The 24,705-nt window shown below is 43.7% G+C and overlaps 3 protein-coding genes across 12 annotated transcripts; 2 read left to right on the top strand and 1 right to left on the bottom strand.

The window, feature by feature from the left end:
• The first annotated feature begins 253 nt into the window (after positions 1-253).
• On the top strand, positions 254-2,907 carry LOC6727868 (growth hormone-regulated TBC protein 1-A). The gene is made up of 5 exons (XM_039294652.2): positions 254-308; positions 410-592; positions 673-899; positions 972-1,603; positions 1,664-2,907. The coding sequence occupies exons 3-5, from the start codon at positions 871-873 to the stop codon at positions 1,993-1,995; spliced, it is 993 nt and encodes a 330-aa protein (XP_039150586.1). The 5' UTR covers positions 254-308; positions 410-592; positions 673-870; the 3' UTR covers positions 1,996-2,907.
• LOC6727867 (twist-related protein 1) lies at positions 2,467-4,636 on the bottom strand. Of its 3 annotated transcripts, none has more exons than XM_016176603.2 (5): positions 4,435-4,636; positions 3,865-4,058; positions 3,535-3,805; positions 3,225-3,436; positions 2,467-3,169 (listed from the first exon to the last, which is right to left on the bottom strand). In XM_016176603.2, the coding sequence occupies exons 1-5, from the start codon at positions 4,479-4,481 to the stop codon at positions 3,042-3,044; spliced, it is 852 nt and encodes a 283-aa protein (XP_016034448.1). In that variant the 5' UTR covers positions 4,482-4,636; the 3' UTR covers positions 2,467-3,041. The 3 variants fall into 3 exon arrangements, with proteins under 3 accessions (XP_016034448.1, XP_002103222.1, XP_016034447.1); XM_002103186.3 differs by having other exon boundaries at positions 3,547-3,805; XM_016176602.3 differs by having other exon boundaries at positions 3,562-3,805.
• A 3,677-nt stretch (positions 4,637-8,313) lies between these two features.
• Positions 8,314-24,100, top strand: LOC6727866 (organic cation transporter protein). Of its 8 annotated transcripts, none has more exons than XM_039294706.2 (8): positions 11,379-11,553; positions 12,188-12,481; positions 19,752-20,170; positions 20,235-20,481; positions 21,151-21,418; positions 21,627-21,918; positions 22,956-23,282; positions 23,350-24,100. In XM_039294706.2, the coding sequence occupies exons 3-8, from the start codon at positions 19,766-19,768 to the stop codon at positions 23,503-23,505; spliced, it is 1,695 nt and encodes a 564-aa protein (XP_039150640.1). In that variant the 5' UTR covers positions 11,379-11,553; positions 12,188-12,481; positions 19,752-19,765; the 3' UTR covers positions 23,506-24,100. The 8 variants fall into 8 exon arrangements, with proteins under 8 accessions (XP_016034440.1, XP_039150640.1, XP_016034441.1 ...); XM_016175421.3 differs by having other exon boundaries at positions 12,125-12,481; XM_039294707.2 differs by having other exon boundaries at positions 11,379-11,564.
• Positions 24,101-24,705: the final 605 nt, after the last annotated feature.

The raw sequence follows: 24,705 nt of genomic DNA, 5'->3' as shown, positions 1-24,705 counted from the left end.
GGGTGGTCACTACCCGATATATCGGCAGTGCTATTAGCTTAATATGTTAGGTCACCTATTTTCTGCATTTGACGATATAAACTAATCAAAATTTTCAAATTTTTGCTTCAAATCATATATCATAATGTGAAGATAATTTAAATGCCATCCACCGTTTATTTCCTATTTATGGTAACTATTTTGAATTTAAGCGATATGTTCGATATATCGCATCACAAATATCGTAGATTTGAACTAGTTCCCCGTTGTGCCATTTTCCCAGCTCGTGACTCTGGTCACTCTCCACAAGACGCGAATTTTATTAACCAGTAAGAACAAAAATATGAAAACTTAAGCCCACTGATAAGCGGACCAGCAATCTTCAATGAAATCACTACTTTTAAATAATCTGCCTTTGACCATCTGCAAGCGCGCGTTAAGCAGAGTCAACGCACTCGCCCACGCCCACCCCCTTGTCACCTGTCCGTTGGCCGCCCACCCAAATCGGTCGTCGGTCCGTTAATGTTATCAGTTCAGCAGCGGAGGCAGCAACAACGTCGAGTGGGCGCGCACAAAAGGCCACCCATCGCTCAAGGACGAGGCGTAGGCAGAGGTAGTGCCAGCGAAGGCCAAATGGGCTTATAAATAAATGAAGGGCCCCCAGTTAAAGGCAATATTTATTGACTTTTGCAGAAGGTTCAATTCGTTGCAGTTGCAGCGGAAGCGGCAGAGGCGCAGGCAGCGACGTAACCGCACAACGTGCGCCGAATACGAAATCTTTTTTTGGGGCCATGCCACGAGCCACGAGCGGCTGACAGGAAATCGTGGCCAACGTCGAAGAAATCCACACTTCTCCACTGTGAGCAATAGAAACTCTAGTCAATAGTTCATATGGATGCTACCGCAAGTTCAAAGTTCAGGTGAGCAGTCAGTTATATAGCAATTATTTTCACTTACGCATGTCTTTACGCATCTAAACCGCACGTGGTTAGCGATGTGGACGAATATGGCTTCAAGCGTGGCGACCACTTCGACTATAACAACTACTCAAAGTTCATGGATGGTTACCTGAAAACGTTAACGCGACGCCGCATGAAATGGGAGGCCATTCTGCAGCAAAACACCGATCTCACCCAGGTGGACGCCAAGCTGAAGCGTTACATTCGGAAGGGCATTCCTGGTCCGTACCGTCCCGACGTCTGGATGAAGATATCTGGAGCTGCTGCCGCACAGCGTCGGTCGCCGGATCTCTTTCGCAACCTGCTGCGCACCGAGCCCTTCGACAAAGAAATCAGCGATTCCATATCAATCGATCTACCTCGTACCTTTCCCGACAATATTCACTTCGATATGAAGAAGCAGCGGTTGTACAACATTCTCATCGCCTACGCCCATCACAATCGGGACGTGGGTTACTGCCAAGGTCTCAACTACATAGCCGGCCTGCTGCTGATCGTCACCGACGATGAGGAGAAGTCCTTCTGGCTCCTCAAGCATATCGTTGAAAACATCGTGCCGCAATACCATTCGCATAATATGGCCAATCTGCTGAGGGATCTAGCCGTGTTCCGGGAATTGGTCATCCGGCGAATTCCCGCTGTAAATCGGCATGTGGATAACTTGGGTAAGACTTAGGTTAAAAAACTAAGGCCATAATCGGTTGCTAACATATTTTTTATTGTAGGCCTGCCCTATCCGGTGATCGCCAGCAAATGGTTCATCTGCATCTTTGCCGAGGTGCTGCCCGTGGAGACTGTGCTACGCATATGGGACTGCGTCTTTGCCGAGGGCTACAAGATCGTTTTTCGTGCCGCCCTAACCATGTTCGTCACTCACAAGAACGCCATTCTGGGCTGCGATGATATTGCTGCCCTGGCCAACCTATTCCGGGATACCATGATCCAGGACAACATTGTGACGGACTGTCATGGCTTTGTTGAGGCCATGTTCAGTCTGCGTTTGAAGAGAAGCGAGCTGGAGAGCCTACGCAAAGTGGCCGTGCTTAATCCGGCCTAAGGAGCCAGTGTGGAAAGGGCTCCACGACCAATAGATCAAACAACAGCAACAAAACCAAAAACAAATTGGAGAAGCAATCGAAAATTCAATTATTAGGAGCGTAGTTCAACCGTGTCATTGTGTTTATGTTCATTATTGTGAGTGTGCATTATGTAATCGTTTCTATTTAGTACATACCTATATGTGCGCGCATTTGTATTACCATTGTAGCCAAGGCCAACACAATTTGAGTATTAGCCAACGAAATCTGGTCGAGTTACCAAAGCGAAATTAAAAATGGAACAGAATTGAACAGATTAGTTTAACCGCATATGTACATACGTACCTATGCCGTAGGAGTAGTAGCCAAAAGTTTCTAGTTGATATCTTCCGCATGTAGTCCAAATAGAGCAAGTACATACCTATTATATATACACACATGCCTAACCATCGGCAGCGCATTTAGCCCTCGTTTTACCCAACAACAAACAGTTTGTGTTCTAAGTTATCTTGTTGATCAAAGAAGTATTTATTTTCGAGTATGTGTACTTTGATAGGGAGCTATGTTAATGTCTACGTCTAGTTGAAACATGTATTTACTTTTATAATATATATTTTATATATATTATAATATAATATAATATATATTTTATTTTTAAAGTTGTTACATAGTTGACTAACTGTAAAACGTCTGTTAGCTGCAACCGGTTTGTCAAATCGGTTGCCCAATACTCAATACTATTTACAAAAGATTTATCCTGAAATATAATTTGAGGAATTGATTTGTAAATGCATTATCCCGCGCGCCTTTGAAACCAATAACTATTTATTAAACACAGTAGTGGGCTTCAATGGCAGATGGGTCTTGTATTTCGTGCAGCCGAGACGCTTTTCAAATAAAATACTATTGCTAACTGTTAGTAACTGTAGAAATATGTACAGCCTTAAACTTAATTGGGAGATCAAAACCTAAAGGGAAGACTTTGTATTTTTGGGGAAGATCAGAGGCTTAAGTGGTAAGTGCTTTCAGCAGTTGATAGGCTAAGCCTCAAATTTATAGGGTGAATCTACGGCATTCCGCAATGAGCTCCGCACATGGGTTCCGAGGACAGAGCCAACGAGGTAAGCAGTGTTCGCCTACCAGGATGTACTCCGAGATTCTCCCAGTTGATCCAGGACAGACGAGCTGTGAGATCTGCGAAGCGAACCGTTTATTGACCATTGATATTCCGACCAAATTCTCTACTCACCACTCGTATTCCAATTAGCCCTGTCCGCTTTGATCTCCCCGCGCAGACACTTCTCCACATAGGTCAGGGGATCGTAGTCGGTTTGTAGTACCTCACGGAGCAGAGATATATAGGCGATGGCAAGCCGCAGAGTGTCGATCTTGCTCAGACGTTTCTCGTACGGAAATGTGGGTACATGGACCCTTAGCTCATCGAAAGCCGAATTGATGCTGCTGCAAAGCGCAAGAAATATAAAAAATAAAGGAAAGCTTGTTAGTTATAACTTCTGGTTAAGGGATCGTGGGATAGCAATTTGTAAAATGGAAAAGACCATTTGGTGTACCCAGTTGGGGCGGACCTCTGGATGCGTTTCCTTTCCCGCACATTGGCCGCCTGTCGCTGCATTTTGTAGCTGGACGCAGTTGCAGCTCCCACGGATCCATATCCAGGATTGGGACCACCTGCACCGCCAGGAGTAGCAGATCCTGCGTTGCCGCAACCTCCTCCACTGCTGCTGGCACTGGGGCTGTTGCACATTAAGGGTGCTCCTCCCCCGGAATTGTGCACCCCCATTGGGTTGGTAGAGGAGTCAAGTAGATTTTCTGCGGGATTTCAGACAGATATTCAAGGTGTCTTGAGGTATATTTTGTCTCCGTCTTACCACCGCTATGTTGCATATAATGCTGCTGGATGTGACGCAGGTTGTTGGAGCTCAGACGCAGCCCAGAACTGCCACCGGCACCTCCAGATCCACCACCTCCACCGGTGGCGCCTCCGCCTTGATGCTGACCCGCATAAATGCAGGAGGGCAAATCGTTGATCAGATCATCGTCGAAATTGTGGAAGGGTAAATGGCTGTCGGCGAAAATAAATCGCATTATTAATTGTGAAATTAATTAATTCGTTAAAGGTAAGAATTGAACATTTGATGATTAAGACTGTATTGTGAAGTCTAAAGTCTTTAATTTTGTATCCGTTTATTTAATCAAATCGAGATACCGACGGCACTGTGTATGTGACTCCACTTCTGCGCATGTATGTAAATAATTATATTTATTTTTTATTAAATAAGACTGTATATTTGAGCAATTATTCAGTTATTTGATTAAATAAATATGGCATAGGTTCTTCTTTTATGTCGCACAATAAAACAATTTTGAATTTTATTAAGGATAATGTTTAATTATAATCATATATTTAGATATTTTATATATATTTTAGACATCCGTACCTAATGGGCGGCGAAGACGATGAATCTGGCAATTGATTTCGCGACATTTTCTTATCAAATTTCTTATTTACTCACTGAACAATATTAATTTAATTAAAATCTAGAGAGACTATTAACTTTTCCGACACTTCTACGCACTTCCGCTGTCCAATAAGTTAAAAACTTTAGTGAGTCCATCTCCCGGGAATTGCGAGCCTTTTATAGTGCCGCAGATCCAATTGGAAGTGCCACAACTCTGGCCAGGACCTTTCCACCCCTAAACGTCCTTGCAGCCAGTTACCGTGCGCCCTCTACGAGATGGGCGGAGCTTAGCAAGTACAGGGTGTTTGCCCCTGCAAAATGGAACGGATGCTGTGGGAAATTCGTTGGACTAATTCGCCTCTGGCTACCCTTCAATTGCTGGGCGTAGATCTAGACTTCGAGTTAATTATGGTAGTTGATTTGCCCAGCTACTTTTAAATCTGAATGACTCTGATATTTGTTCATCTTTTATGCAAGCCACTACATGTTCGAGTTTTAAGTTATTTTTATCAAAATTAATAAATACAAATATTTGTATTGTGATTTCACACCTTTTAAAATATATATTAAGATTAATTTATACATTTCTTTAATGCACAAAATTGGTTCGTTTATTGTAGCACAGCCTTAAGTCACCCTAGCCGACACCATACCATTCCAGCCACTCCCCTTTACGATCCAGCTCCATTCGCTTTGTGCTTCCTTCACCTGTTTTTGACATTCTGCCATTATATTTCGCACAGCAGGAAGTCGCCATGTTTGAGTCCGCCGCTTTGATGATGGGGGAGGACGAGTGGAGCTTTCCGGAGGCAGGAGACCCGTCTAACCCTACGCCAAATAATCCTGCCATTTCCCCTACTAAAGTCAGTTTTTACAACCATATGGGGAAAGAGATATGCGATGAAATCTGCTGGTAATCGGAGTACGATATAGGGGCCCATGGACCTGTTGATTTGACTCGACTAAAGTTCGATTCCCACGGGACGAGGACACAAAGCAGAGTCAGGGCAATTAGATCTAAGGCAGATAGCTGGTCGCTACATTTCACGGCTCATTTAACCTAACCAGAACCAGAAACAGGATCAGGATTAGAATCGGGATCTGGAACCACTCGAAGCCGCAGTCTTTGTCAGCGCAATCGTCACGGGGCAATTGTTGAAATTGAATTATGTTTATTTGATGTTTTGGTTTGCTTGCAAATTAGCTACGTCAGCCACGTCAAAGTGGAGAATTCCCGCCCAGTCGGGCGACCTGGTCGCGTGCCCTAACCCGAGGCGCGAAAATCCCGAGCAGACCGATCCGCAGAACAAAAGGACTGGCAATATGTCAGGGATGCGGATGCGCAAACCTTTTCATTACCAGACAAATTTGCTTGTCGCACGCGTCGGCGCACACTTCGCACACCCCTCGCACCCAGAACTCCGGACTCTGATGACAGTAATCAGTTTTGATGGAGGGTAAGTGCCCGAATCCTGTACAGAATTCGAGCTCAGACCGATTGAGCTGAAGATAGAATTGTGGTGCCGCGAACAAAGCTGACGTCCTTAAGTGAAATCTTGTTACCAACCAATGTAAACACGATTGTTAATTTAACTTTTGCAATTGCCGCAGGAAAGCCGCCCTTTAGGCCGGTACTTCCCCTAATCCTAACCCTAACCCATAACCCACTGAGGTGGACTTGTCATCGCACCACAATTAAATTATCGCATTTCAAACGAGTGCACCCAAGGAAGTGAAAATCACGAACTGTGGGAAAACCAAAAATAAATAGAATGAATATCCTAAACCCATTTGATTTGCATATAAGAGTATTACTTGAAATGTTCCTTAGGTCTAAGCCGTATGGAACATGCCAATTTAACTGAGGGTTATAAACGTAAGTTAGGGTTAAGGTAATTTAAATGGAAAGGTTGTGGGAATATAAAATAATATGCTTGAGTATTTGGACCTATGCGTTTAGACTGGACTTAGAACTTTGACTATCTGCCAAAATAAGTTCTTAAAATAGTAATATAAAACTAATCTCTAAAACTTGGCGATTTACAATCAGATACAATAATCATCCAATCAAGCTGATTAAAACTAAATTAGTTTTCTATCTGCATGCACAGCTGTAAATCAAAGTTTATATTAAAGTACCTTTCTAATCAGTGCTTGTACTTTCCTAACATAAAATATTCCAACTAGGTTTTTTTGCGAACAACCAACCGATTATCTAAGATCAGTCAGTCGGCATAATTGAATCAAATGGTTCTCACACACTGGCCAAATAAAGAAAACAGATTGCTGGTGTCAAGGAGTTGCAAACGCAACCATCAACCGCAGACCATCCCCGTTGAAGTGGCTGACAGGACGAAGGACCCTTGTCTGGTACATATCGATTAGCGCCTTGCATCCAAACCAGAGCAAATCCATTCTGTGAATCTCTGTGGCGGCACACGACCCAAGCAACGAGCACTCTTCCAAAAGGATAATCCCACCCCACTCCGAATTTCGCCCCGACCTTCGACCGCAATTCGCTGCGGCTGCTTCAAACTGCCTCGAAGCAATTGTCTGCGAAATTGTTTGTTTATTTTGATGTTGTTTAATGCGTGCTAAGTCCCTGCCATTTCATGCGCTTCGATTCGCCGCGCCAGAATATCCTGGGAAAAGCAAACATTCCTGGGGTTGGAAGTTGAGGTGAGTTTTTGACGGGAAAACCGAAAGCTTCTCGTGGGAGCTTGACAAGGAAAATTGGTTGGGAAACTGTCTTCCTGCGCTTAAGCTTTTTCATGCAGGATACTCGATGATATCCTGGCATGCAAATCCAAAAGTTTAAATATAATGACAATCTAAGCTGCTTCATATTTCTTTGGCTAAGCAAATAAAATTACAAAAAAAACAATACTCATCAAAAGTGACATAATTCAAGCAAATATTTCATAATATATCTTGGATTTGGGTTATTAAACATGTCCTCGGTTTTGCCAAACTTCAGCGCTCTTATTTGAAATTTGCATATTTCGCGATAAAAGCCTGTCAAATCGAAATCATCACGAGCAACTGAAATCACAGAAACATATTGATGACCGGGTTCAATGAGGCTTACAGATTCAGACGCGGATGACATTCAGCTGTCGCCCGCGCACTTCACATCACTTCTCAATGAGCAAACAAGTGAGCTTTCGGTTCGAAACTAGTAATCAATGAACGTGTAAATACATTTTAATGAACCCCCAAATAAACGAACTTGCTGCTGTTCTTTTTGCTGTGAATTGTAAAACAAAACCAAAACAAACAAGCCGTGCAAAAAAAAAAATACACAAGCAAACGACATGCAGTTGGGGAGCAGGCGAAGTTTAAATACTCTTACTTACTTACTTATTAAATAATAATAATAATAAAAAACATGAATATTCTTTGAAACTTAAGATGTAAGTTCCTAAAATACCTTTTTTTAAATATCAAAATTTATTATATTTTTAATTATACTAATTTCCTATGTTTGTATACATTTAATATTATTTTTGGGGAGCTTTAAAGTTGTGTAAGGGGGACTTTTAAATGGAAGAAAAGGAAAGACCGCTCAAGCTAACGGTTATGTTTCTTAAATGGTTGGATCATGCAAAACACCCTAGGCCATAGCGATTGAAAAAATTTTTTAAATAATTTCTGATGTGGTGTTAATTACCCAGGCATTTAGCCAGCTTTCGTTCTGGCGTGCTGCAAGCATATGAAAAATCATACAGTACCCTCTTCTGCGGCGGAATGTTTCCGTTGAATCGTGAATTTCGGTAGCCCCAGCCGAAGGCGACGCCAATCGCTTCAGACTCTGGGGGCTTCGCTGACCAGCCAGCCCATAGTCGGTCAGTCAGTTAGCCACCGTTCGCCGCTCAGTTCACACGTCGCGCCAAGAGGCAATAGCAATCCCGTAGTGCCTGGATCATCCCGACTTTTATCGGGGATCCCATTGAGCCATTGTTGTGGAACTACTTGGACAGTAGTAATGCCACCGAATGCCAACACGTCTGGCCAATTTCGGTTAATTGGAACGTGATTTATGTGGGGCAACGGAGTGAATAGCTCCTATTCCGAGCGCCCTAGCTGTCCATGCCCAGCTGGCCAGTCAGTCAACAGCGGAACCCAGCCAATGCCGGTTTGATAAGCGCCGCACGAGCGTGATAAGAGCGGGAAGAAGGCGCCAAGTCGTAAAGCGAGTGTGTGCAGAAACCGAACTAGAAATAGAATTCGAAATCAAAACTGGCCTTGCCAATTCGCGTATCTCGATAATTAGTATATGATCATTAATCAAGGGGCAATATTAGAAGTATAAACAAAACGACGGGCAAAAACGATGGCCAAACGCAAGAGCTTAACCCACGACAGCCCGTCGATGGAACTGGAGCTGCCGCTGCTGGCGCCGCAGGAGCGGAGTCAGCGGAGCAGGAGCGGGACAAGTGAGTATGCCACCACTGCTCCCCATTGGGCCATTAAACCAGTTAACTTGGTCAAAACAAGCTAACTGGCACAGCACACACACACACACATTTACTCGCACTTGGCCATAAATCAGTGACACTTGCACGTTGCAATACAGAAGGAGTTGTTCGCGGGTAAGGGGCAGGCAGGGGTTTTTGGGTGCTATACTATACTGCGTACTTGGCTTTGTTATCCCCACCGATCGAATGTGAATGCGAATTATTTGTATGCCACTTAATTTATGGAAAACGTGTAGCGCCAATCCAATTAGAATATTAGTATAAATCAAAGCAAACAAAACTCTCGACTGAAATTGAAACTGAAACCGACTGTCAGCCAAATCAAGTCGAGCCCCTCCCTTATTGAAACACCCCACCCCATTTCTGTTCGGTTCATTGATAAAAGCTCGGTGTTGTTTGATTTCCCACTCAATAGCTAATTATTTCTGTCGTTGGGAAATTATAAATAAATCCAGCAGAATTTGCATTCCATTTGTCTCCCGCTAGAAAAGCAATAAACCAAACCAAAACAACAACGAATAGTCACATTTATTGTACGAGCGTTTTAAATTGATTAGGAAATACTTCTTCTCGCAGGCAAGTCGAAAAATCGCATGCGATAAATTTTCCACCTTTGGTTTTTTCAGCTGTGAATGAATGTTTGTTTAATAAGGGTGGGAAGTTGGAAATGGAAAGGTTATGGAATAAGTGTAACAACTGATAAACAATTTTAAAATTAACAATGCGAATGCATTTATTATCAACTCATGGGAACTCAAATTTTCCACGAAAATAAAATAATTGACATATTTGTAACAACTTATTAAAAGTGCTTTACAAGATAAATAAATAAATTAATAAACATCCAATCGATCATCATATACTTTTTCTATTATCACTTCTTATATTTTGTGACCTAATTTTAACGAGTCTAATCACTCAAAATTCCCAATTGACAGTCTGCGATGAGAAATTTATTACATTTTCTTTGAGAACATTGAGACGAATGAGGGAAATCAACAGGATGAATGAATCATGATTTCATTTTCGCCGAATTCTATTTGAAATGAATCATATTCTTAATCAAGGTATATACTTACCTACCCTTCAGAAAACAAATATTTTCTACTCTTAAGCTGATAACACTTTAAAAATAGTTAATAAAGTTAACAGCTCAATAGTAATTTAGACTTCGGGCTTGACTTCACAATTAGCACCCATTTATGGCATTCAATTAGCAACAATTTAGCCACCGAACAACGATTCTTGTTTGTTATCTTTGACGGAAGCTTGAATGCCTTTGCAACTATGTCTTCTCGTTCGTCTTATTCTAAGCAAATAAATAACAAATTTTCGCGTAATGAGACGAAAGAACAATAAACAAGCGCAGACCCCACAGACCCCGCAGTCATAAATCAATCGTAAAGCAGCCGAATTTCGGCGTAACAAAATTCGGGCATTGCCGAAAGAAAAACGAGGGATTCGGGGGATTGGGGAGATCGCTGTCAATATGAGAATCATAACGCCATGAACGACCACCAGGCATCATAGTACATTGCCATTAAACAATCATCGTCAACTAACTACCCCAAAATAAATACGAGAAACAATACAAAGGCACCCACAAACTACACACAGAAGTGTCAACAAATTGTCAGAATCATATTTGATGTGATCTATCAGGCAAATTGGTCGCGACCGCTGACGGCTAGATACATTAGGCCCAAACACCCGCTGATCGCCGGTTGGCGGGCGATCTTTCGGCACGCTCCGCCGATTTGCCGCCGATCTCCGCCGCCGTCCGCTGTTCCTTGTGTCGGTCAAACTGCACTTCACACATCGGATATAGCTACAGTCATTCATTTTTCATCAATTGATTTATATCATTACACCTCAGGCGGAAGTGCAAGGGGAGGGGAGCTGCAGTGCTTTGTTGATATCGAAAGATGAACACTCTTATTTTGTTAGATAGTTTTATCTTCAAATTCGTATTATAAAAGAATCATTTATTCTATATTATTAAAATACTATAATACGTTCACACTATTTCATGCTAAAAACCTATCATTTTATTTGAATAGGTATAACATTTTAGTAACGATATCATTTTATTTGCAACAATATTTGATAGTAAAAAGTACTTAGCATCTCTAAATTAATTGTCCATTATGATTTCATTTAAAAATGAATTATTGTTTTACTTTTCCCCGTGAGCTTCGATATGACGGGGAGTCCCCTTTTGGGGCGTAGTGTATGGCAGTAATGCCGAGTGAAGCGTTGCCGGCGATTAAATAACAACAGCAACAGTTTTGCGCGCCACGCGAGTCGAGAGCAAAAGAGCGCAGAAGAGCGTGTTAAGAGAATGGTCCAAGCTGGCAGCATCCGAGCATCGAATCTGCCAACGTCGCTGCCGGCGTCGCAGTTCGTTGGGGGCGGTGGGGAGAAGGTTATAAAAGTTCTTCGCTTTGGAGACGAGCGCTCAGTTGCTCTTGGTCAGTCGTTGTGTGATGAACTTGAACGCCGCAACAGCCGCCCTTTGCCGTCGCCAGTCGAATCGCATTTTCAGCATCAGCGCCTAGCAAATAGTGCGAATCAAGAGCAGGAAGCGTTGTTGTTGCCGCCAGCAGCCAAAAGACAAGCGGTACGAGTGCGGTACGAGGTCCGAAATTCAAAAACTCTGAGATTCTGGGATTCCGAGATCCCGATATCCGTGGTGTGGGTGCGTGAGTGCGCATAGTATAAAATTAAATAAATAAAACAAGAGCCACAGCAACAGCAACAGCAACAAATGCGAGTGGCAACAATCATGCTATATATACTGGGTTCCGTTGTTGAGATGTGCTAACACATAGGACTCATGATTCCGCCCAAAGACAATTCCGCCAGACAATGTTTGGACAACCCATAAATAATGCGAGCGGGCAGTGGCAGCGGCCCACACAGAATCGCTTGAAATTTCATAATATCAACCTATTATTGTTATTATAATATCGCGTTATTATTTACTAGAGTGCCGCTGCTCTTCGCCACTTATTTACGGTTGTTCAAATTGCAAATTGCTGTTGCTTCAGCGGGCGGAAAACGCGCGCGCGAATCAATTTCCATGCCCCGCGTACCACGCTGCGTATGAGTAATCCCCGAAATGCATCGAATAAATAGCGAAGCAAGTGCTCTGCACCCCCACCTGACCACGTGTATCGCATATTCCGTAGAGACCGTAGGGCCGTAGACGCTCGTAAAATCAGACAGCATTTTACGTGTCAGTTTCCGTTTAGTGCGCCTCTAGCCGTAAATTTATTCCAAAAGTGAGAAAAAATAAAAAGAGAAAAAGAAAATAAAAAAACGACGAGCGTGCGACGGATTTCCGCGCCAAGACAGACAGACACACACCATCAAAACAAAAAGAGCCAGCCGCAGGAAACGGGCTAGGAAGTCGCCATCAGCCCTGCCAATTGTGCAGCAGGACGCGTGCTGCAGGATTGGCTGCGCCCGAACCTGCGACACCAGCAGCAGCAGCAGCACAGCAGCAACAGCAACACCCGCAGCAACTTGTTTTGTCTATCCATAAGGTAAGCTCATTACGCACACAGGCTGCCTGGCGACGTTGGCAACGCGGCAGGACACAGTGGAGAAATCGGTGGGGAGTGGGGGATGTGTGAATATATGTCCTGGCATCCTTGCTCGCGGACGTGCCGCCAGCGACATTTGCTTTGCTCTCCTTTGTTTGTTTATTTGTGCGCCTTTTTTTCCTTGCTTCTTGCTCTGCGTCTGTGTGTGTGACTTTGTTTTTTTTTTTTTCGCCGCCCGAGTCTATTTGTTTGGCTCTTGCAACAACAACAGCAACAACAAGAAGAACAACAGCAGGATAACAACAATGAGAATAACAACAATGACAACGACAATGACTTTATCCTGACAGATTGTTGAAGGCAGCTTTAGGCCCTCGGGCAGAATCTGCTCATTCCACTCCAAGGATCCGAATTTGCCTCGAGGATTTTCCCGTAAATGGTAACCATAAATGACATAAACGGAAATAGTCTTTAAAAGTAGCCAGCTCATATCCACTAGCATGTATAATGGCAACTTTTATGATTCCATAAAATGCGTTGGTTCATATTGCCTTTAAAAAACAACAGTAATTTATTTTCAATATAAAAATGATATATATTTTCATGAGAACTTATAAAATATGCCATTGTAAGCCGTTTGCCTGGCATAAGCAAACAAATATAGAGTGCTTTTACATTCCTTCGAGGACTTAAGTTTAGTCAAGGAAAATGTCTAAGGAGCCAAGAGTTCTCATGAAAATGAAATTGAAAACTCCACATGGCTGAGTCCCGAGACACATAACCCGGCATTGAACATATTGAGTAGCTCACAAGCATATTCCAATGGGCATGGGAATCCTGACAATGCACGCCAATGATTCGCAGGGGCGGAGGTCAACGGTGGTGGGCGGTGGGGGGCAGGCAAACAAACATAGCTGGCAATCACCTGGCGCCTGGCCCACCCACTCCTTGCCGTAAGATTATGCTAATGGCGGATGCTTTGACTCTCGACTTGCCACTGATTGGAAGCGCATAAAAGTAGCAAATCAGTGCGCACTTTGAAATGGAAATTCTAATCAAAAAGGCGCGCGACCCCACAATAGAGGGGTGGGGCTGGCGAGGGGCAGGCAGATGGCTGCTTAGCTGGCAAAATTTGAAATTGCCAAACGATTTGCTATTCGATTAACAAGACACGAGTCGCGGAGCATGGGCAAAGGCCCATCTATATGCCCATCGCCAGCCACCGACAAGACCAAATGGAAATAGAATTGTGAATTCATGTTGACAACAATGGATCAGCAGCGGGCACTCACTTAGACATCCATACGGATTTACATTAGGAGTCTAGCTAAACAGATACCAAATATGAATCCAAATACCAAATATGGCCAACGAAATTGGAAATACCCTATGCGAAAGTGGTTCTTTGATTGACAGTGGTTAAATGTTTGACCACTTGGGTATTTCTCGGTGGGATGGGCATTCCTCTTATCGTCTAAAGAGCTTTCTTGGAAACCATTTACAACTAGCAAAGCATATATTTGTTTAACTAAACATTATTGACAGAAAGCATCTTAATTTTAAATGGAGTACCCATATACCTTTTGTTAGCTAAATTTCGCCCATGGCTGATGACCTATATTCTTTTGTGTTGCACTACAACACTGGACCGATTCCGGCTGCGAGTCCGGTTGTATCCTGTGCATCGCATCTCTGACTTTGTTTACAGCTAAATGCAGCCAGGGCCGGACTCAACTGAACCGAACCGAACCGAGCCAAACCAAACCAAACAGAACTGAGCTGAACTGGGCAGGACATACCAGCAGCAGCTGCACGGTAGTCGGCAAGCGGAAGGAAGCCAGTAAGGACCCTTCAAAAGTGAACGAGAACAAAACGGAATTGCCATATTGCAATGTTTCCACCAACCTATAGGTATATACCTACCCAAATGCCCCACTCGCAATTCTTGCTAAATAAAAGATATCCGCAGATGAACGGTTTTGAGATGAATTTGTTGCGAGTGCGATGAAGTGATGGAGGCGGGTTGGAGCCACCCAAAGGTAGCGGAAATTTGCATAATATATCGACAAACAGACACACACACGCACACATGTGGCAACAACACGCCCACCTCATAAAAACTTTCAAATACTTTGTGGCTGCCTTTTCAATTGATTCGAATTGATTTGATCCTTGTTCGTGGTTGGGTTTGTTCGAAGGGGAGCACACTTCATTGTAATGATTTTGGCATTTGAAAATTTGTGAAAATGTGCCATTTTACGAAATCCGATCACACAAAATTGTCAAGCTGCCTTCAATTTGTGGCAATCAAATGTGTTCGAGGGTTTTGTGGCTTTGGCTGGGCTTATAAAGTTGCAAATGTGTTCTCGCATTGATATGAAAAATGCTGACATATGCTCGTTTTTATTGCCAGGACTTGACTTCATTTGCCAAACATAAGGTGAATTTGCAGGCAATTGACAAAATTATGTAAGAATTTGACAATACCACTTCAAATTATACATCATAAAATGAGAAGAGATAATTAAATGGCTTAAAAAAGGAATTTCATATTCAAACAATGTTTTACACATGTTAAAGAAAAAGTATCTAAAATATGTTATGAATATTTCGCTAGACTTGTTTTTCTCAAAATTTATGATGCCTAAAATTTGCCTTTTAATGACGGTCAAAGTTTTCTTTGGACGGAGCCGATTCGTATATTTTCTTTGCATTTGTTTTTCACCGGAAAAATGGCCGTAAAACGCAAGGTTTGGGAGTAAATTCGTTTATTGGCTGATTTACTTCGGAATTAGTCGCATTAGTTTTCTGGCTCAAGCGGCCGGATCGGATTCGTGTTGTTTATGGATTCGTTTTTGAATTTGTTTACCCAGTGCCAAAATCAATTGTGTTAATGGCCAGGCGTGGGGTCGTAAATTTCACCAACCAAAAGATCGACCCATTATCGGTCGTTTCGAGCACGTTCGTGCGCAAATCGGCGATATAGAAAGTTAAAGTTGAATTGTTTATACTGAAAATGGTGCGTTGTGCGGGCGCAAATCGAATTTGAATTGCCATTATTTACTATCGCCACAGGCAACTAGCAGCCAGCAGCCAGCAGCCAGCAGCCGGCGGAATTGAATGCAATTCGCTAGACGTTGCGCATACGCCCCGTGGTGCAGCGATGCTGTTACTTATCCGAAAGCGGCTGCCACACAGTTGCAATTAGTCTGACAAGTGATGAAGTGAGGCTGGCCAATGCTATACGATGACGAGCCGTCATCCGGCGGTATGTCGTCCCGCTCCTGCAACCCCTAGCCGCCATCCGCCATCGTCATCGCTCATCCGCACCGAGGGCACTTGTCGGAGAAACGGAAGCGCAGCTCGTTGCTGCGTGCAAGTGTCTGAAGATTACTATTACCCACTTGGCAGAGCATTCGCTCGCCACCCCGTCGCTTCCTTCAGCGGCGGTGAATGCATAATAAACAAATCAAATCCTATAAATGTGCAAATTAGCTGGCAACGTCACCGAGCCATGCTTGCACAAATGCAGATGCAGGCGTCATCATTATCATCATCATCACCAGCCCAAACGAACCCAAACCCATACCATCCCCTCCCATCCCATTCCGCCCTCGGCACTCTCAATTCTCTTTTCTATCATGGCATGAAAGTGAATGCACTTTTATATGCATGACGGCTAATTACAGCGGCAATTTGTCTGCCTCTCCTGCCAGTAGCCACCCACCCAAAAGCCGCCCCACCCCACCTCTTCGCTCCCCAGAGCTAAACGCTTGCCTTTGTATTAGAAATATTTAGCACATTTCGGCTTTTGTGACTATGACGCTTATGAGATTCTTTCGCATTCCTGATTATCTACACTCGGCTGGTCGTAATTGCCTGGGGAAAGCCCCCTCAATTTGTCATTGTGCTGCTTAAAGTGCCACAAAAATTCAGATGAACGGGAGCAGTTAGTTAAATGTAAAGGAAAGGTATATAAATATCTGGACTTTCATTATATGTTATATTATATATCAATAATCGTATATATATATCTTTAACAAATGATACTTAACTATAAACTATAAACCTTTTCGGATTTTCCTTTAGTCAGTTTTAATGTTTAGTAGACGGAAATACCAAAAAAAAAGTTTCCATTATCTGTATGAAATACAAAACGCCATTAATGCTATGGAAACTTGGCTCTCACGCACACTTTCGGCTAATTAAATTTGTTATTCATTAATATTTTACAACCAGCGGTAGTAATTTTTCGCATTTTTATGCAAATATGAGTAGCAAGATAGACGCGCACTCTCTTTCACCCGTTGTCAATTGTCTTTAGCGCCACATTTGGTCGCTTTTTTTTTAATTAACCACGAATGGAAGCTAAGCAAATTATTAATGGCCAGTGGGAGAGAGCTCTGGCATTGACTTTTCAATTGAAACAAATCATTATTAGAGGAGCTTGTGTGGATCGTGTTCAATTGAGGCGCCCTGGCGCTGGTGGAGCGTGTCAAGAGATCGCGCCCAGACGCATCCGCCTCCGGAGCTTTGCCAGGTCCCTGGGAACCCGCAGATATGTGGACACCACCAGTGGGAGCGGGATGTGTGTGCACTTTTATGATCGTGCATGGCATTATAATTTGTTATTTATGGCTGCAATGTAAACGTAATTACCAATTGGACATGGGCCATTGCCGTTTGATTTGCATGGGGTGTGAAACTGTCTATATAGATAGTACTATCTTTGGCAGTACAATGGGCCTGATATGCATACAAAAAAGGAAAGAGCGATTTGAACCAGTTTCTCATATTACGGCTAGCTGTCGGTTAACTAGGCAATTGATTGAGTGGTACATTCATTTATCTATCGTTGGAATGTATATAAATCCGATTAATATTAATGTGCACATCGGAACGCAAATTCAATAAATTGAAAAGCTTATCACTTTTAGAAAGTATACACTTGACTTCAATAAAATGTTTTACTTTATGATTGGATTATGAAATATATACATTATTTAAGTTACTTTTCGAATTATCTAGTTGAGCCAATTAAATCCGCGCGCCAATTATTTTCAATTAATGCCTGTGCAGAGACGAATTATAGGACTAATCCATCTTCGACAGCTTCCAATTAGTTTATTAAATTGATTTAATCCCACAAACCAGGAACCTGTCGATTTGTCTGTCATACCAGCAAGTGCCAGCGAATGGGGAGCTGGGCAGGAATAGGGGCCCGAATGGACAACTGGGGTGTGACCAGAGCGACAACAGCTGCTGAATGCAATTAGCGTTATTTTCAGCGTGCCACGATATTGCACATACGCCATGTGCGCCGCGAGTTGAAGGTAAACGGCGACGACGACGTAGTTTATAGCATTGAAATTGAGCCGTTGTGCCCACACGACATGGCGACGTCGCGACGACCTTCGGCGGACACCAGTGGCACTTGCATCTGCGACAGCAGCCGCCCAGTAACTCCGCTGGCCCAAAAGCTAGAGCCAACTGCAAACTGCAGCTGGCCAAGAGGGGGTGGCCCATAAAATTGATAATTAATTATCCTGCCAGGCAGCATAGGATGGGTTGGGTGGTCGGTCGCTCCAGCCCGCGGCTTTTCGCGGACACGCTTCGCTTATTCCTGTTTACAAGTGCGTGAAAATGTGCGCTCAACTGCTTATCACGTGCGGCGTATGGCGTGAATTTTACTGCCACAACCACTGCTGCTGCAGCCACTGTGATGCGGTGTGGTGGCCACTGGCCACATATGCTAAGTCCCCTCCTAAATGGAATATCTCTTCCGGGGGTTTGGACACGCCCCCCGCCGCCTGGGCATTTGCAAATTTAACTAACGGCTCCCGGGAATTGTGCCATAAATGTTGGCTCCGTTGATTGATATGCGCGGGAACTTGATTCATGGGGACACATAGTGATATCCTTGCTGTTGACAAGTCATGTGAAAGGAGAGATTTGATATCGTGCATAGTTTTAAACGCTATGAATTTAAGCACATTTAATTACTTCAGATTTAAAGAAAGAACTTAGTAATCACTTTAAACATTACCTTTCAATAAATTGAGTATTAAATGCATTCAGTGCTTTAACTAAAAAAAAAAGAAAGAAAATCCTACTTTGTGGCATATAATAGAGTTAGTATTCTACAAACTTACTGAATAATTCCAAATCCTTTCAAACTAAATTTTTCGTTTTCGATGCGTGCTTGCTTAATTTGGCTTACTAATACCCCGCAGATAAATCAACTGAACGGAATTAAACATTTAAGTCGGCTAATTCGAGACGAAAACTTTGCCCGCCTGCTGCCTACTTTTGGGCATTGATACCTTCGGCTACTTGGGCCGCGGGCTCAATTCAGCTATATCTGGTATATATGGACCCATTCCGGGCAAATCCCAGACAAAGCCAATGCGCTACAAAAGCCCCACTGGTCAGTGGCCACAAAAGAAAACGCAAACAGAGCAAAGCGGAGAAAGGATGCGAACGGAATGGATGGGGCAGAAGTTCAACTAGCAAACTGAGCAAAGGGACACGAACATGGCAGGAGCAATCTACTCCACCTCATCCTCATCCTCCTCCTGCCTCCGTCCACCCCGACGCAATTACATTAAATCTTGGCTATTATTCTTTTACTTTGTAGTGCTAGCTGGCTCGGTTCGCTTCAGTTCTCCATCCTCGGTGCTCGGCACCAACTTTTGCCTTTGCCGGAGACCAGGCTGCTGTAGTTAATCGCCTCCAACGTGATTGAATTCCATCGAACGCAGGTTGACCAATGACCGGGACTTGGGCATCAGAACCCTTCAAGGGGCAGGAAGCAGGGGGCTTGTCCTAATAAATGAAATAGAGCCGCTTGACTTGACTGCATTCGGACTTGACTGTTTCTGAGAGGCTTTGGCCTCCGACTCCGAGTTGGTTTATGGCCAGTCACTGACCACTTAACTAATTGCTCCTTTGTGTGCTCCTGACACGGGCAATAAAATTAATTCCCCTGCCCGCAGAAGTCGATTATTTGCATGTTCCCCTAAGTCAATCTGCATCTTTGCTAGTTATTTATCATCGGTTGATGGAAAATTAGAAATAAATCATTTGTAACTAGTTCTTATGATTTGATTATTTAGTATAAGGTCAGTAGCTTTCATTCATTTCATTACCCAACAAACTGTATATTGTTTATACAGATGATTAAAGATTAAAGATTCTTAAAATGATTTTGTCAAATATTGCTTACTAGAGTTCCTTGCTTGATGATTCATTGTCACTTTTCTGATTTCAGTTCCTTTGTGCATCATGCACGACTCCGCCAAACAATCCCCCACAACCAGCCCCACCATCCCGCCCAAACAGCAGGCAGCGACGCCTCAGTCGCCAGCAGCGGCGGTGAGCGGACTGGATCCGGCGGACGATGAGGACGAGACCGACGTGATCGGCGACCTGATGGGCCACTACGGCAAGTGGCAGTTGCTGATGACGGTGCTGCTGTCGCTCTTCCAGGTGCCCAACACCTTCCACATATCCTCGTCCATCTACCAGGCGGCGAACAAGGACTTTTGGTGCCAGCGCCCAGCGCAATTCCAGCACATGCAAGTGGCCACCTGGCGGAACTTAAGTGGCTCCGTCGACAACTGCCGGCGATGGGAGGGCATCGATTGGAGTCAAGTGAGCAATGAAACCACGCTGCCATCAGACTGGAAGGTAAGACGCTAACCTAGAATGCTTAAAATTAACAGAATGAGCTAAAATATCCCTATTGAGTTAGACACCAGCGGAGATGGATAAAAAGTTGGTGGCCTGCGAGAAATGGGAGTACGAGACCAACGACAATGTCGGCAACACCTGGACATCGCAGTGGGATCTGGTCTGCGAGAAGGAGCACCTAAAGAACGTGGCCGAGATGTTCTTCCTGCTGGGCGTGGCAACAGGTGGCATTATCTCCGGCTATTTATCGGACAAGTTCGGCCGCAAGACAATGCTCTTCATATCGGCCGTGCTGCAGACCATATTCGGTGAGTGTCTCTCGAGCCTTAAAGGCCATTTCATTCCCCTCGCACACTCACACACACACACCACTGGCCACCTCAATCCACCTCATATATACCCCTGAATATACGGAAGTCACACCGACATTGGCCCTGACGATGTCCTCCTCCGTTGACTGTGAACTTGGCCATGTCGGGGGGTCAACACGAGCACATCGAGTGGCTCTCTGCGGGTTTTGTGGGGCCGGGCTGTCAGGTGGTCGTTGCTGCAGTTGTGGCTGACTGGCTCTTGCCAGCCTTGTTGTCCTTGTTGATTAAATCTCTCACAATGTATAATTGAAATTTGCATTCGAAAGGACATTACTAATGAGGGACTGGCATCGAGGGTGGGCACGTGTGCGGAATTGCTTTTGATTGCGAGGCTGCTGGGGATTCCTAGGAAATTTCTCAAAGCGTTAATTAACTGTTAAGCGTATTACCACACTAACCTTAAATTACTACAAATTTAAACATTTTAACTGCAGCATTGAATTTGAAGCATTGGCCTGGCATTCGATTTATTCTTACAACTAGTCGTATACGTGATATTCAAAGTGTCGTAGCATTTTTCTCATCTCATCTTGGGCCATTTCCTAAGCCAATTAAGAAATTATCATAACTTTTAATTGTTACATTTTCGTTGTATATTTTATTTAGGTCTCTGGCTCTATATCTGCAGCTCCTTTGAGCTTTATCTCACACTTCGCGCTCTGCTTGGTCTGGTATCGGTATCGGTCACCTACTCCGGTCTGATCCTAGCCATTGAGTATGTGGATGGCAAGTGGAGAACCATCGCCGGAATGTACAACCTGTTTCCACTGCCAATCTCCTACATGATCATCTCGGGCCTGGCCTATCTCACCCAGGATTATCAACGCCTACAGCTGTGCATCGGCATTCCGGGGATCTTCCTGTGCTTTCTTTGGTAAGTCTTTGATCGTCTTGGGCAGGTAAACTATCAGCATAATATATGGCATGAAAACAGATGTGTATATAGATCACAGACCATGTGAATAAATAAGAAAACAGCGCGTGGGTGTTTCCCCACTATAAACAGAGTGGCATAATTGCCGCGGCACATGTTTCCTGCGCTAAATTTGATTTGATTAATTTTGGATGCTTCTGTACGTTAGGTTTGTGGTGCCGGAATCGCCGCGCTGGCTGCTGGTCAAGGGTCGAATTGATGAAGTGCGTCGAATTATTGAGGCGGCCGCCAAGTTCAATGGTCGCCAGCTGCCCGCCGATTATCAGCTGACGCCGCCGACGCAGGAGAGCAGTACGCAGGACGTTACCTACCTGTTCCGCTCCAGTTACCTGCGCCGCATCTCCATCTGCTTCTTCTGCATCTGGTTCACCATGAATCTGGTCTACTACGGCATTATTCTTAACATGAGCTCCTTTGGCGGCAATGTCTACTTGAATTCGGTGAGTTGCGCTGTTTTTAAGACATTAAGTATACGCAGAGTGGGCGCAGGGAAATCCACTTAGGCAAATCATCGACGACGGCATGGGAATCTTCAGCCGAAATCTTGTTAACATATAGGATCAATCAGGCATTTAGCCACTGCCAAGAGGTTCACCATTTTCGGTGGCACTGATGGTCACCTAATTGGATTTGTCAGCAATTCCATCAGACGCTGACTAAAGACTGTCGTCTGTTCGATGTCAAGTGTTCTCCGACTGGCTGGACGGTGTGAAAATGTGCTTGCAATCGAATTATAATGTTACTGGCCGACACCCACACCCACCTCCAATCCATCCACCATATAGTAGATAAATCCTGTCGCGGCCGCAGCGCCACTCGCAGCCATCTTAGCCCCTTCCACCTGGCAGATGGCCAGCAGAATGTTGAGCACAGTGCTGACGGGCCTTGAGTGTACAAAATGTTCGGCATGTTTGGCATTTGTTCGGGATTTGATTGTTTTAAAGCACTAAGCACCTAATGTTGTCCGAAATCCATGTTTGTTTGTTTTCCTTCTTTTTTTTTTTTGTGTGGAACGAAAAGCTAATGGAATTAGTGGGCTTAAGATGTTCAGTTCGCACTAGACATGTCTATGACTATAGATTTTTGTACAGGTAAAAATGTTTTAATGTATAATTAAATAGCTATGTACTACATTACAATATTTTTATTAGCTAAAAATCCTAAATAACCTTAATAATCCACTTACACGACATGTGTTTATTTAGCCACACTATTTTTGGCCAACTTGATGATTGGCATTGGGGACCGATTTTCTCGACTTTTCCTAGCCATCTGCTCAGCACTGTCCAGCATTCGACAATGGGCGTGACAGCGAGGTTTTCAGCTAATTTATTGCATAATTTATTTTGACAACGCCGGGCGCACCTTTGATGCCGCTCTGATTTAATGCGCCCAGCCGACAGCTGACATCTTGTCCACTTGCCCTGCTCGTCCTCATCCCCTCCTGAATGTTATGTTTTATCTATCTTTTCCACAGGCGCTAGCTGGCCTAGTCGAAATACCCGCCATCGCCGTGGCCATGTACATCATCACCAAAGTGGGCAAGAAGTGGCTCTTTTGCGCCACTTTGATCTGTGCCGGCGTCGCCTGCTGCTGTGCGGCGATCACCGAGGGGCATGCGGATCTGCTCTGGCTGAAGATCACATTCCTGATGATGGGCAAGTTCACCATCAGTGCTGGCAATACCATAATGCCGGTGTACACGGCGGAACTGTATCCCACGCCCATACGCAATGTGGGCGTGGGTGCCTGCAATGTGGCCGCCGGTTTGGCCTTGATCCTCACACCTTACCTGTCGCTACTGGTGAGTTTACATCTTGTAGAGACATATTCATAAGGATTACCCTTAACCCTGAACTTATGTCTTTCAGAACAAGATCGAGGGCCACCTCTTGATGACCCTGCTCACCGCCTGGAGCATCTTTGGCGGCTTTGTGGTGCTCTTCCTGCCCGAAACCGCTGTGCGTCAGAAGACAGACAACCAGGGTGGCTCAAGTGCCAATGCCAGTGCCGCCAAGCAGGTGTAATGACCGCCATTGCCAATCCTAACCTGCTCAGCCCCCGAGGAATAAAGTATTTTGGCTGGTCCAAAGTATGCCGATTAGAAGTCAGCGTAGCCAACGCAGTTGCTGACTCTCTGCCCCCCACTTAACCCCCAACCTGCCACGCCACCCGACATATCCACCGCCTGAAGCCACCTGAAATGTATGGTAACGATTCGATGAATGTCCAAAAGTAATGCCAATTCGCTAGAGAACGTCACATGTCAGGCAGGACCTTGTTTGCGTAGCACGTAGTGAGTATGTATCTTAACAATTAACTAACAACAATGGCTTGTAGCTTATGTCATAATCTAAGTACTGAAAACACACAGAACACCCAGAATGTTACCAAAAACACTCGAAGTAGCTTAAGTTCTTCGGTTCCCATCGAAGGTTATAAATTTGACCCAAGTTTAGGGAGGGTTTGCAATGGGAGTTTACAAATTTATTTTAATACAGCTTTATTATATTATTTCATAATTTTATTTAAATGGTTTTAAAAATAAGGAAGTATTTTTTTGTACGAAATTGCGCCACAAGCTCCCTAGGAAAAATAATAAATGGAACATTTTTGAAATTACCCAGTAAACACAGAGCGCTTTAATTACGGAATTACCAATTCAATTACAAACGAATTAAAGTTCACACAAAGAAAAATTTAGAAAAACAATTTATAATGTTGTCAATATGTCTTGTCAATATCTCAACGTATGCATAATCTCGTCGTCGTCGTCGTCTTCTTGTTGTCTATTAATAAATGTTTTCCAAATACGAGATGAATAAGCAGAGCAGCTCAATCTTCCAGAGAAAAGAGAAATGAGAATGGCAGATTTAAGCGACCATTTGTAATCTCTAGTAATCGTAGTCAATTAATCCTTAGTCTACCCTTAAACGTATCTACAACAGATCAGTCTCTAAGTATCGGTCAATTATGGATTTGTATATATTGTCTGTTCGTGTGCGGAGACACAGGACATACAAGGAGTTTTACTGTTTGGAGCCATCAAAGAATATATGTATATGAAATGAACAAATAAATTTCCAATATAATGCATTTAACAATGTATACAATTATGTGTATATGGATATGTGTGCGTTTGTGTATGTATATGTAGAGAAAAACAAAAACAATCAAATTAGAGAAAGCCAACCTGTTGAATTACTTGTTGTACTTACCTACCAAGT

The sequence above is a fragment of the Drosophila simulans genome, chromosome 3R (genome assembly GCF_016746395.2).
Source record: "Drosophila simulans strain w501 chromosome 3R, Prin_Dsim_3.1, whole genome shotgun sequence".
NCBI classification, from domain to species: domain Eukaryota; kingdom Metazoa; phylum Arthropoda; class Insecta; order Diptera; family Drosophilidae; genus Drosophila; species Drosophila simulans.
Note: the sequence above shows the minus strand (reverse complement) of the source record. Positions and strands in the feature narration are given on the sequence as shown.